A 13,232-nucleotide genomic window follows, 5' to 3' on the forward strand; every position below is an offset into this window, starting at 1 on the left:
TGATGAGTTTTGAATATGTTGTTTTCTAGACGAAAAAATAAGGAGCGTTTTTTTTTTTTATAAAAGTCTAATTGCACTTTTAGGAAGTACAATATCCCTTTGAAGAAAATCCGTTATTTCTCGAAGTATCAAAAGTGCAAGAGATGTTTCTAAATTATTTTTTATAAATAAAAATTTGAACAAATTTTTAAATTATAAAGTATTTTTCAAACCATTCAAATTTTATTACAGTATCAATTGTACAGACGAATATTTGCTTCGAAAGAATTATTTTTATTGCATATGTTTCCTTAAAACCTTTTTGAAGAAAAATGATTCTTTCTTTCGAAACGAATATCTGTCTGTACAGTTGATACTGTAATAAAATTTATATAGCATATGTTTCCTTAAAAGTGCTATTGTAAAAAAAATACGTGGTTGTTTTATTTAGAAAACAACATATTCATTATTCAAAAATCATCACGGTCGGAGGACACTTGCTTGAATTTACTTTTAAGTCTCTTAATGGTAAAATCGGAAAAGCACATTTGCAATAGCCATGTGATTACCTCGTCTCTTCAAATCTGGATAATATTAATGATAGTTTTGTAACGATAGAGCACTAGTACTAGTATAGCAGTAGCAGTAATTTATAGTAATAATGGTAGCTTATAGTAATAACGGTAGCAGTAGCATGTATATGTGTGTAACACCTTTCTAATTATGTTTGATTTAACGATCAAACAAAAACCAAAGCTGTCGCGTATACTTTTATACTTTCCGAAGAGAACCGATTGCTCCGATCGTCTTGCTATTCTCGATTAATCCGCGTTCCCTCAATTATTATCACGTTTAATTAAATTTACTGGCACTATTACGATGATAACAGTCGATGCTCTTCGGACGTTAGCGTTAATAGCTAGCTTAAAATAATAAGTTTCTAAATCATATAAACTATTAATCGATTATACTTCACATGTCCTACAGGAAAATACGTGCTCTGTCACTCCTCTAAATGGTTACGCTCTCCCGCAGAATAGAGTTTGTATTCATCCTACTATGTGCCACACGTTTGTCTGCTAGAACTTCATGGACGAAAATATGATTAACGGCGATGACATAAAAAATAAACTTCCTCTTCTAATTATAATCAGTGTGGCAGGAGTATATATATATAGATGATAAAAGACAGAATTCAACTATTTATTTAAAAATCTACGTTGGTATGTGGCGAATGCTAGAATTCTAGAATGCTAGAATTTGTCGCGAACGATTACATAGACATGACAAAGAAATAAGCAGCAAGTTGTGATTTTAGCCTTGTCGATAATTAATCGGAAGCGTTTACTTATGTTCATCACGCTGATTAGTAGATTCAATTCGGAATCTACTTGGTGCGCCACATCTTAATGGTACCAGGCAAGTAATGTATGCAAACACGCGCAATCACGGCTGAATTCGTAATTCACTTTTTTCGCGTTTGGACGAAAGGTTTAAGAAAAGAAGAGTCTTCCTACAGTCGCAGTATGCTACGTCACATCGAGTCTCGCTTGGTCCTATTTATATCTATGACAATAAAGTAATTTTATTAACTTGCGGAGATTATCTCGGAGAGGATAACCTTACCCTTGATGAGAGACTCAGCGTTCAAAATGTCTGTTCTTCTGTCTTCTCTGCGTCAGAGGAGAGCGCTTGACGTAACGACTCCATGCAGGATTTTGGGATCAGCGTCCCGACAATTTTTAATCCTTCGTCTGTCACGGACAACAATGGAAAATTGTTAGACTGTTTCGGATCTTATTGGAACATTAATTGAAACATTGAATAATTATTCTCAAACTCAACTTACCCGTACGTAGCCGTATAACTTGCATCTTAGAGTTATGTCCGGATCGCGTAGCGAGTACATTCTCAACACGGCTCCAAACACTCAGAACTGAACCAGCTAATACATTATAGGAACGTCTTCTCAACCCCACTTCACAATCTATGCCAAGAGTGGTGTTTTTACAATTGCCACTCCAATACGCATGCGAACACGTGTTCACAGAAGCCTCGTACTGTTGTGTCCAGTGTGGCTCTGCCTCATCTGCGCTTACCTTCTTGTACTTCTTCTCTAATTCGCCTAGAGTCTCTTGTCGTAGCTGCAGACCCGTGTTGGGCCTGACAATATGCAATCATTAATTTTCAAAGATTATATTAACATATGTTTGCGATAAATTGTGGATATACAATGGTATTTTAAATGACTGTACCTATACACCATATAAAGCTGATCCTTCTTGCTTTCAGACTTTTTCTTGCCACTGTCCACCACCGCCGCGAGAATGGCCGTCTGTTTGCCATTGCGGATCTGATGACTCAGATAGAAACCCTCCTTAGCTCCAGTCAGCTCCGAGAACTTGTCTATGACCTCGGACCAGCTCATACCGCGCTCGACATGGACTACGTGTAGTTCCGTTGGTGCTTTACCAGTCGCGTGCTTCCGCAGAAACCGATAAAGACGCACCCTGCGAACGTTCTCGCCTGATGTACCAAGGTCAAGAATACCCATATCGAAACGACCGGTCTTCTTGGCCTGAGTTATAATGGCGTTGAGCGTGTCAGTGAAGTATTTGAACAGACGATTTTGCAAATCGACTGGCATCCCAAGTATACGATTCAGAAACTTTGACATATTATTGTAATCCTTATCGAGCGTGAGCACACCGGGCGTACTCTCGCTATTGCAAATCAAACCGACGCCTACAAGTGCGTCCGCCACATCTTTAAAGAAATCACCTTGATAATCCTGAGGTGGTGGTACTAACGGCGGTTCATATCTGAAATTATCAAGTCGAATTAAGTGCCTATATTCTACACGGAATATTTTTTAAATGTATTTTTAATTGACACAAACCCCATAATAGTTTTCATCGTCGCTTCTAGAGCCGAACGACCGTACTTGTTGTCGATATTGAATTGCGAGAGATCTCGAGTTTCAGTCGCGCGACGATCACCGTGCGTTAACGCACCCAGACTTTCCAGACGTTTCGCGACAATCGAAGCGAATCGCCTCTCTCCGGCCAAATCCGATATAAGAAATATATACTCCGGCGCGTTGACCTGATTCGATCGATGCGTTCGTCCGAATTGTTGTATCGCTCTGTCCGCACTCCACGGTAACTCGAGCGTGATATGCACACGTCGCATTTGATTTCTAGCTCGCCTGTCGCTTTGTAATGATATACCGCTACTAGCTGCTTCGGAGATTATCGCTACAGTCTTCTCTCCGTCCATAAACCTGATGCATACAAAGATATTCGATAGAATACCGATATTCTCGAAGAATTGATATAAATTATGATCATTATAGAAAAAACGTATATAATTCTAATCTGCGAGTAAAATAATTATATAACAAGTTTTACTGATACCTCTGTTTCTCCGTTAAGTTAAGAGTTTCTAAAGGAACATCCACCTCTGACCTAGACTCGTATTCTATTCCACCATCTTCCCTTTGCACAACGCGACCCTTTCTACCAGTCATTTCCGCGACATTTTCTGGTCCGCCGAGCTCATCTATCAATTGATCTAGCGTATTTGGCGGCAATCGGTCGCCAAGAATTTCTATTTGTGATAATAATTCCTCTTTCATGCTGCAAGCTCTTTCGATAGAGTCTCTAGGCGGTGCTTGATTTTGAGGCACACTTCCGCCCGTAGCACTCATTGGCCCGCTCATCGCTGTGTCGCCGTTACGTTTACTTTTATTACTGGATTGTTTATGCACTAACATTGATTGGATTTTATCCTGCGTGCTCAAACGTTTCTTTGCGGGTTTCTTCTGCTTCTTGCCCTTTTTCTTTCGCCTGTCCCAGGGATCTAGAGAAACAAAAACGTAAAAAATAGTTCTAAAAATTCTTCAATTACAATAAGTTTGTTCACTTCAGCGCATTCATTGGAATAAATAGAAGCATGTTAAAGCATGCAACGCGAACAAACTTAAGAAATTTGTTCGTGTTGCTTGCACTTTTTGTACAAAGAATCTTCATTTTTTCTTTCTAACACTTGAATATTTATCATCTTGTTTTAAGTGCAAATATTTTTAGGGATTTCAAACAACACAAACAAATCTAATGTAACAATTTCAATTGAAGAATAGAAATCAAGATACAAGATTGACATTTACCAACGTCAGAATCGCTATCACTGAAGAATGGATTGAAATCAGAGCTGACGTTGCTCTCTTCGTCCGTATGGTGATCGTCCTCACTTTCGGTGCCACTTAATTTGTATTCGGAGCCGGAACTGTGAGCGCCGTTTTTTTCCTCATCTGATATCTCCTCTTCCGATGACCAAGAGCGCACTTTTTTCGTCGCACGCTGTGCTGCTTGACGGATCGGTTTCCTCTTGCTGCCTCCAGCAGAACCACCAGCATCCAGATCATCATCCTCTAATTTGAATTTTGGTGGTTCTAAACCGAGAAGACGTTGGATGCGATTACGATCCGGCGCTGGAAAATGTTTTTCAACTAACGTTTGTAGAACTCCCCTGTAAATTATTAAGTACATTAGCAATATATAAATTAATACATAAATTTACAGGTAAGAGATTCTCTCTCAATTGTCTAAAACGCCACTGACTTTGCAGTAGAAACGAAGTCGCTGAGCTCGCCGTCGTCACGTTCCAACTGTTCCAAAGTACGTGCCTCACCAGTAGACTGTAGACCGATCACCACACATTTGCCACACTTGACTGCCTCGCGAGCTACTGACACCGCATGCTTCACCTTTGCAGCAATACAAAGATACTTGAAGAAGCGTTGATGTGCCGACCAAAATTGGCCCCACATTGTTTTCTTCATACGATTCTCCGCATCTATTAACTCTGCCGCTTCCTGGAACCTCTGCATCGCTTCCACCCACTAGATCGAAATAGATCGTGTGAGATTATATGATACAAACGAGTGAAATAATAACAAAGTATTTATATTTTTGCACAATAACTTACCAATCGCACTGAATGATCGTAAATTTTTGTAAAATCCTTGGAAAGAGGTACTTCCTCGATTTTGAAGGCAACACCGTGAAAACTCAATTGCCGAGCGATATACATGCCGCGCAGCTTCATGTCCATCGCTACGATTTCCATCGCGCCGACACCGCGCTTCTCCACGGCAGTAATAAAACCAGTGAACTCTGGAAAAGGTGTGCCCTCACCCCACATACCTAGTCGTACCATGTAGGCCATGTTACGAGGTTCAGAAGCACCGGTTGCACTGGCGTATACAACTCTAGCTTTCGGAAGCTTATTCTGCAGTTCCAAGACCGTCAATCCTGCACAATTTTTATATCATTGATAAAATAACTCAGTCACTCGTGTAGTCACTCTTGAAAAAAATCTTTACGCATGAAATTTCTGTTCTAACCTGTCTTAGTAGGTTTTGAACTTCCCGTAGGACATAGATTCTTCGCGCGGTGACACTCATCGAAAATTATCAGACCATCGAAATCTTCGCCACACCATTGCAATAGTTGTTTCAATCGGCTTTTATACTTCCCGCCGCTCTGTGTCGATTCACCAATTAATGCAGAATATGTACTAAAAATCACACCTTTCTTCACATTACCATTCACAGCTGACGAGATTTTCGCGTATTTGAATTTATTCAAAGCATGTACCTGCAAACCGATTTATTTATTGCAATTTTTCATCGATTTATCTTTAATAAGTATTTCAAATAGTTAAAATATGTAATTAATATTCATTGCGAAATTAAAGTTTTGATATTCCGATAATATATTCGACACAATTCAACACAGACAAATTACGTACTTCTATTTTCGATGCACCTATGTCGTTTAAATCGCGCTCGGCGTCATATTTGAGATCATTTGACACCGACACCCAAATGGCACGTTTTCGACCTTTCAAGTAATTCTCGAATATAATACCGGCTATAGTCCTGCCCTTGCCAACACCCGCACCATCGCCGATCAGAAATCCAGCGCGTGTACCATCGGGTAAGAGATGCTCGTGCTGTTGAGAAGTATACGTGATGGACTCAAGTTGAAGGGCAGAGAGTGCACCGGATCGTATCGTCTCCTCCGGTACGGAGATTTTGTACCAAACATCCGTTGGTTCGACGCTCGACAATGATGCTGTTTCGACAACCGGATCCGGATGCTTTCGTCCGAGTTTGACTGTTGATTATAACAAAATTTAATTAAAGTAAATAACGCATAAATAAATTAAAATAAATATTGACCGTACGTTTCGTTGGCATATAATCAGCATAAGTCTCAGCAACACCCATATCTTCATCGTCTACCTCTTCCTCTTCTGGAATATTTGGCTGCATCAATTTTGTTGGATCACCTGAATTCATCCACATTTGTGACACTGTCTTCCCTGTGATAAAATTACGTATAGTACAAATTTTCCTTTTAAGTTGTTTTTTTTTATCAGAATTTGTAAATACCTGACAATCCTGCCCAGTTGGTAATCCCACTTTGATTAAGTAACTGAACGAAAGGATTTACTCCCATGTTCATACCAGGCATACCCATAAAGCTACCCATCAAAGCATTCATATCCATGCCTAAGAAATAATTAAGATTATTGATATACATACATATATACATATATATGTATATATAATATATATATAATTAATATATATATACAACTGTATAAATTTTTAATATTAATCCAATTATCAAAAATAAGAATTTGGAAATTATATTTTTGAATTTCCAAATTTTTGCAATATATGAATTATTAACTTTACTCTCAATATTATCTTTATAAATATAAAATCAAAAGATAAAAATCCTTTCGCATTTTGTTCTCATTTATCATTTAACAAATATCAAAATAAAATTAAAAATTAAGTATAATATTTAATTATAAAATTTAATTTATAAATTATGTATGTACACAGATGATATTCATACATACATCTCCGTATAAAAATGAAACATTGTTTTAAAAGCCAAGTGGTATAAATAAACGTTTCTACTAGTAAAATTTATTATAATAAAAAAGAAATATACTTGATTGAAGAAAGGCAGCGGGATTAAATCCCGCAAGATTCAATCCTGATGGAAAACCAGGATATCCACCAGCTGCTACTTGATTCAGTTGATTCATTTGACCTGTCCCACCAACAAAATTTCCTGGTGAGGTACCTTGAGAGCCTCCTACATGCACCATTTCGTAACCTGGTGTTGCATTTTTTGTCACTAATCCTCCAGGAATTTTGTTACCAAATTTTTGGTTTAATTCTAAAAATAATTTTTACAAAAATGGATTTAATAAAACAAAAAAAAGTAGAAAGATTTGCGTTGTTTTAAATATTATGTATACATAATTTACCATTTAATGCTCCTTGCGTTTTATCTAAAGGATTTGTTGGCAAGTCTGCAATTGGAGGTTTCTCCTCTTTAATACTTCCAATTACAGCAGCAGTTGCAAGATCTTTACCTCCACCTAGTAAAAATAATTTGTTATAAATATATTATATAAATATTAAAATTTTATGTAAGAGTAATTGCATTATCTTATGCAAAATGAGGATTCATAGGATATCTTATTACAATATGTACACAAAGTGTAAGCTTATTATAATTTACCAGGCACTTCAATTTTATCAGGATCCTCTTCATCATCAAAGTCACTACCGCTGGTATCATCGCTCACTCCATCATCATACTTTTTGCTTGCCTATAAAAATACATGCAGTAATCAACAAATTCTACTTGAATCACAAGAATCAGAAACAAAAGCAACATATAATCCATCGATAGAAACGCTCGTTTATGATAAAATTCAGTGTATAATTTGCCAAAATTTAAAATTAAAAATAAATATCAGAATCATAAATTATTAAAATTTCATTCCTGCTGCAAATCCTCCTAATATTTTAGGTCTGTTTTCTGTAGCTGAACTAGTGTATACTTTCAGAACTTAAAGTGGGATAAATATTATGTTTATTTGACAAAGATGAGAAAGAAAATTTTAATGCAGTCTAGTGCACAAAAAAGCAGACCTCTTAATTGAAATTAATTATATCTTACATAGATAAATGTCATTCAAAACAAAATATTTATCATATTCTCATCGATAAACCAACGATTATTTACAATTCCAATCGTGTGATGACTCATTAGGACGCGAATGCCTGCAAAAATACATGCTCGGCATAAGAGAACAAAAAAAAGAGGCGTCATGCACACGACAGTCTCTAGGTTAGTAGTTTCTCTTTCTAGAAGAGGGAAAGGAATACAGCTAAATTACGTGCTAGCCCTTAACAGGAAGCGCGTGCTTCGAATTCGGACATGTATCTCCATTTCCCTCTTTCTTTCAATTCTCTTTTCTTGGAATTAATAATTAAAAAAAAACCTACCATGACAAACGCGAGTGCCGCGACTCCTCGCGCGCTACCTCGTCACGATGCGTGGTAATGCTAGGATCACGAGCACAACGATGACGACGCTTCGACGAGGTATTATATTTTGCCAAAACTTTCGACAGGATGTTCGCGGGTTTGAGACGAGTGAACGTGTTTTTTTTTTCTCGCCCGACCCGGTTCAAGAATCGAGACTCGCGTGCTAGCTGCTACGTCAGACGAGCATCGCCGATGACTATACGCGGTGTTTTCTACGAGAGCTGCAAGATCGGGGCGACGAATATTGATGATCCACGATCGAGCCGGTCCATCTCATGCGGTTGTCGTTGTCGGTATGCGACGCGCGCGCGGTTTACACCACACCTCGAGACCGCGTTCGCTCGACTGCACGGCTGCCGCCATCTTGGGCCTCATCTCTTCACCCGGCGCCGCCCCCCCTTGACCAACCCGAAAGCATCGTGGATACAAAAACAGGTCTGAATCGTCCGCCGCCGCCGCTGCGCGGCGCCACATAGCCAGCGGGGTGGATAGAGTCCCTAAAGTAAAAGTTCGGCCAATGTGGTCTCAGGTCTGTTCGCGTTGCATGAAATCCCTAAATATTTTTGCACTTAAATGAGATAGATACATATTTTGCCTTGAAAAGAGAGAAAGCGAAGATGTCGAGTGCCAATAGTGCAAGCAACGTGAACAGACCTCTTGTATTTTTGATTGGTTCGATGAAAAATGGCGGAACCAATCAAATGACGATTGAACACGTGGAAAAATTGAAAAGTAGATATGTGTAACTGCACGCGCATGTGTACGTGCAGATATGTACACGTACGCTATTTTTAATCAATTACAGAAATATTAATTGGCCCGACCACCGACGAAGCACTATTAAAAGGCCTGTTTTTTTTAGCTGACCTCTTGCACAACTTATCTTTTCTCCTTTTTTTCACAATGGAGAAAAAAAGAGAAAAGATGAATTGTGCAAAAACAAAAAAAAAGTTCAGTTAAAAAGAACAGACCTAAAGACCAGAGATAAATTTTGACTGTCGCAAAGATAAATTAATATGAATATTTTATCTACCTCTTAATCATCGTCTTTATCAAAAAAATGTACAAATTTTAAGATCATTGGAAATTAGCATGTCGAATTATTAATTGTTTTAGCTGTTCCACGAATAAATTAATAAAGATTGTACCTTCCTTAATCACTGTTTTATCATTAAAAAGATGAATTAATAAGGATAACCTTAATATTTATACATTTTTTATGATAAAACATTAATTAAGAAAAGTAAAATCCTTATTAATTTATCCTTGTTACATCCAAAACAGTTAATAATTCAACATTCTTCAATTTCCACTGAGCTCCCGGAGTGATTATGCTGACTTCCGTAAGAATCGTTACGTTCTGTAGTTTTTCAATTATTTTAAGATTCTTTAACATGAGGTCTGTGTTTTCTGTGGCTGAACTAGTGTACACTTTTGGAACTAAAAATGAGATAAATATATGTTTGATATTTCTTTACATCGAAAAAGAAAGTTCTAGAACAGTCTAGTACAGGGACAGAAAACAGACCAATGATTAGTTTATATATTTAGATCCAATAAGGAACTAAGAACAAAACTAATCTTAGAACTTTAATTAATAATAGTTAAAGAATTTTACAACGGTTGCAAAATTTGCTTCTCTGCTGAATGTCTTTAATATAGTTCAAATTTTAAATATTTAAAGTAAACTATTTAAAGTAAAGTGTATTTTAATCTTACTATTTTAAGCTTGAAAATCTCGTCAGTGGCCGGACTCTTATTACTGGGGACTAAAAAACTAATCACATTAAAGAATTTTACAACGGTTGCAAAACTTTCTTTTCAGCTGAATGTCGGTCTTTAACAGTTCAAATTTTAAATTATTTAAAGTGAACTATTTAAAGTAAAGTTTATTTTAATTTTAAACTATTTTAAAATTGAAAATCTCGTCAGTGGCCGGACTCTTATTTCTGGGGACTAAAAAACTAATCCCATTAAAGAATTTTACAACGGTTGCAAAACTTGCTTTTCTGCTGAACGTCGGTCTTTAACAGTTCAAATTTTAAATTATTTAAAGTGAACTATTTAAAGTAAAGTTTATTTTAATTTTAAACTATTTTAAGCTTGAAAATCTCGTCAGTGGCCGGACTCTCTTACTTCTGGAGACTCTAGGGGTGGGCGCGCGCGGACGCGCGCTGTTGCCAGATCGTCGCGGCGAGTAAGGGCAGATTCGTAGGGTGCGCGAGCCGAAAAATTGCCGCATTTTCACGACTGGTCGCTGCGCGGCCGCGATAGGCAGGGGGGAGGGAAGAAGCGCGAGATTTGTCTTCTTCCATCGCGTCGACGGCTACTCGAAAGCGAAAAGTCGCAAGAACGAGAGCGTCATGGGAAATCCGATGTCCATCGGCGTTTCCGAATCAATCAAACGCTCTTACGACACTCCGCATGATTTTTTTAAATTAAGACCGCCGCCCGCCGGGGAATTTGCGATTAATTTTCAAGCGATTCGAATCGATATTCATGATAATAAGAAAATTGCGGGCCGATGTGGCTCGATTACGAAGTCGGTTGCGATTTAAACAACTGGTGCTGTCTTTAAACAAAAAATTTAAAAAGTATCAAATATATATTAGTTTCGTTGTTGAATACACGTACCATTTCAAACGGACGATTCCAAAATTTAAGATGTCGTCTCGCGTCTTTTGCGTCTGTGAAACGCTACGTAAAAGCGCTCGTGAAAGGTTGAACGATCGAGGGTTAAACGTAGACTTCGTTTGGCGGTGTTTTTCACGCAGACCTGTTTGTTGAGTGCACGTGTATACGCCGATTACGACGCGACTGTGACGACGACACCAGACGACACACGAAGCTGCTGTATCCCCTATGACGAGACGCTACCAAAGGTCGCAGGTCGTCGGAAAATTCATCTGATTTGCAATTTCGTGCGCAGTCGTGCCCTCTTGGAAAATACTGCGGTCAAAGCAAGAAACGTTAACTACAGAACAGTAATTTTACAAAAATATGTAGAATTTTTACATTACAAGGTTACATAAATATCTAAAAAACATCGTAATAATAGCAAGTTATGGAAAGAATCTCAGTTTATGGGCTAAACGTTCAGATTTATACCGAATAATCGAGAGCAGTTGATAATATCAGTGTTCTATTATTATCCTTGGAACCATCGGACCTACGTTACCGATCGAGCTGTTTCAATCACGATATCGCGTATCATTTATTCGCATGCCCATGGTTGGTTGTGCGGGGCACAGCGACGGCAGACGTACGCTTGGCAACACCGCCGCTTGCGTGCGGCGCTGATCGTTAGGCGATTTAAAGTATTCGCGCTAAAAAGAAAAGAAGCTATACTGGCCAAATTCGGCGCGCGGACGCCGTTGGACGCCGTTTGATCGCGAATTCCGCTCTATCGAGCATCATGCGACATTTCTGTCCACGTCGCCGACCGATGCGATCCGCGTACATTGTTCCCCGCGACGCGATCGCCGATAAATCCGTCTAAAAAATAATAACGATTCGCAAGCGCGGCGATCGATCCGCGCTGAGCGTGGCCAATGGCGCCGCCCCGCGGCGCGCGCCCCAACTAGTCGTCGTCGAGCGGTAATTTCATTCCGCCGCCACCCCGCCTGTCGCGATAATTCGCTATGCGAGGATTCATTATTTATTACTGTTTAAACTGTGTTTATACTGTTAACAACTTTTAATAAATAACAAACATATTTAGACCATAACATATATATATATATATATATATAAAATATATATGTATATTATATGTATGTTTTATATATGATAAAAATACATAATAATACATAATAATAATCAAAAGATTTAAATAAAAGAAATTAAAATAAGGAGAGCTACGAGCCAAAACAAACAAATATTAATATATACGTTGACATTAAACATAAAAGTAAAAACAAGATGAAAATATATCTACATAAAATTAACGTTTCGATATTTATTCATGTCATTTTCAAAGTTATAAACTAAAATGTATATAAAAGCGGTTGACTGAAAAAGATATCAGATTATACAAGAACAAATGACATAAAAGTAGACCATAGTTGTTTAGGCCCTGATTTCAATTATATCTAGTCGACATACGGTAAATCCTGGATTTACGCCATCACTGCCCACTAAACAAAAAACATTTCAGTAACGTTTTGAAACGTGTCAGTAACGTTACAACTTTGCTGCGACGTTACTGAAATGTTTTGGAACGTTTCTTGTTTACTGGGTTCATGATATATGTATTATATACAAGGTGTCCCGAACTTTTTTGCTAATCACTTTTGTGTAGATAGAGCGGACTAAACTGAGTCGAAAAGTCCTCTACCATTTTGTAATTATCGTAGTAGTTAACAAAATATCAATTACTAAAAATTGCTAAGTATTGGTCTTGAATAATTTTTTACTCAAATACTGTGAACTTTATAAAAAAGCTGCAAGAGACAAAAATCATTTATTTTCTTCTCATAAAGTTCTGAGAATTTTTTCTTATGTGCTCAAGATACGACAAGTGTCTGAGGATGTCAAGGCCAAGAGAGTAAATAAATTGCCTGCTGCAATTTGCTTCTTTGTTCGTTGAAGAACGAAGCCACGGATCGCCTTATATTTTTTTCCGATGAGAAGATTTTTACTGTTGATGTCAAAGTGAACCCGAGGAAAAACGACTGCTGAATCGCTCATGATCCCCAGAATGTCTTCGTAATAACTAGGACAAAGTTTCCGGAGAATGTTTCTAATAGCGTTTTCGGCCCGATCGGGTTTGCACCAACCTGGGTTGGATTAATCTTTCCTATTGGTTGACGTCACCCGCTCTACC

The 13,232-nt window shown here is 37.9% G+C and overlaps 1 protein-coding gene across 1 annotated transcript; it reads right to left on the minus strand.

Annotated features, from left to right (window-relative positions):
* Nucleotides 1-385: 385 nt before the first annotated feature.
* On the minus strand, nucleotides 386-8,785 carry sno (Protein strawberry notch). Its single transcript, XM_018519596.1, has 17 exons — nucleotides 8,366-8,785; nucleotides 7,593-7,683; nucleotides 7,336-7,449; nucleotides 7,014-7,244; nucleotides 6,440-6,559; nucleotides 6,232-6,369; nucleotides 5,794-6,161; nucleotides 5,387-5,639; nucleotides 4,969-5,294; nucleotides 4,602-4,882; nucleotides 4,148-4,509; nucleotides 3,396-3,840; nucleotides 2,879-3,262; nucleotides 2,235-2,801; nucleotides 1,829-2,142; nucleotides 1,606-1,733; nucleotides 386-1,545 (listed from the first exon to the last, which is right to left on the minus strand). Exons 1-16 carry the CDS (start codon nucleotides 8,366-8,368, stop codon nucleotides 1,627-1,629), a joined length of 4,104 nt encoding a protein of 1,367 aa, XP_018375098.1. The 5' UTR covers nucleotides 8,369-8,785; the 3' UTR covers nucleotides 386-1,545; nucleotides 1,606-1,626.
* Between the last annotated feature and the right edge of the window lie 4,447 nt (nucleotides 8,786-13,232).

This window comes from Trachymyrmex cornetzi, unplaced genomic scaffold (assembly GCF_001594075.2).
Source record: "Trachymyrmex cornetzi isolate Tcor2-1 unplaced genomic scaffold, Tcor1.1 scaffold83, whole genome shotgun sequence".
NCBI classification, from domain to species: domain Eukaryota; kingdom Metazoa; phylum Arthropoda; class Insecta; order Hymenoptera; family Formicidae; genus Trachymyrmex; species Trachymyrmex cornetzi.

What these genes read in the sequence shown, in the direction of transcription:
- sno (XM_018519596.1), bottom strand. An exon ending in ACGATCATTCAGTGCGATTG is followed by an intron (nt 4,883 to 4,968) that starts GTAAGTTATTGT and finishes ATTTCGATCTAG; the next exon opens with TGGGTGGAAGCGATGCAGAG. An exon ending in CAGCTTTATATGGTGTATAG is followed by an intron (nt 2,143 to 2,234) that starts GTACAGTCATTT and finishes GCATATTGTCAG; the next exon opens with GCCCAACACGGGTCTGCAGC.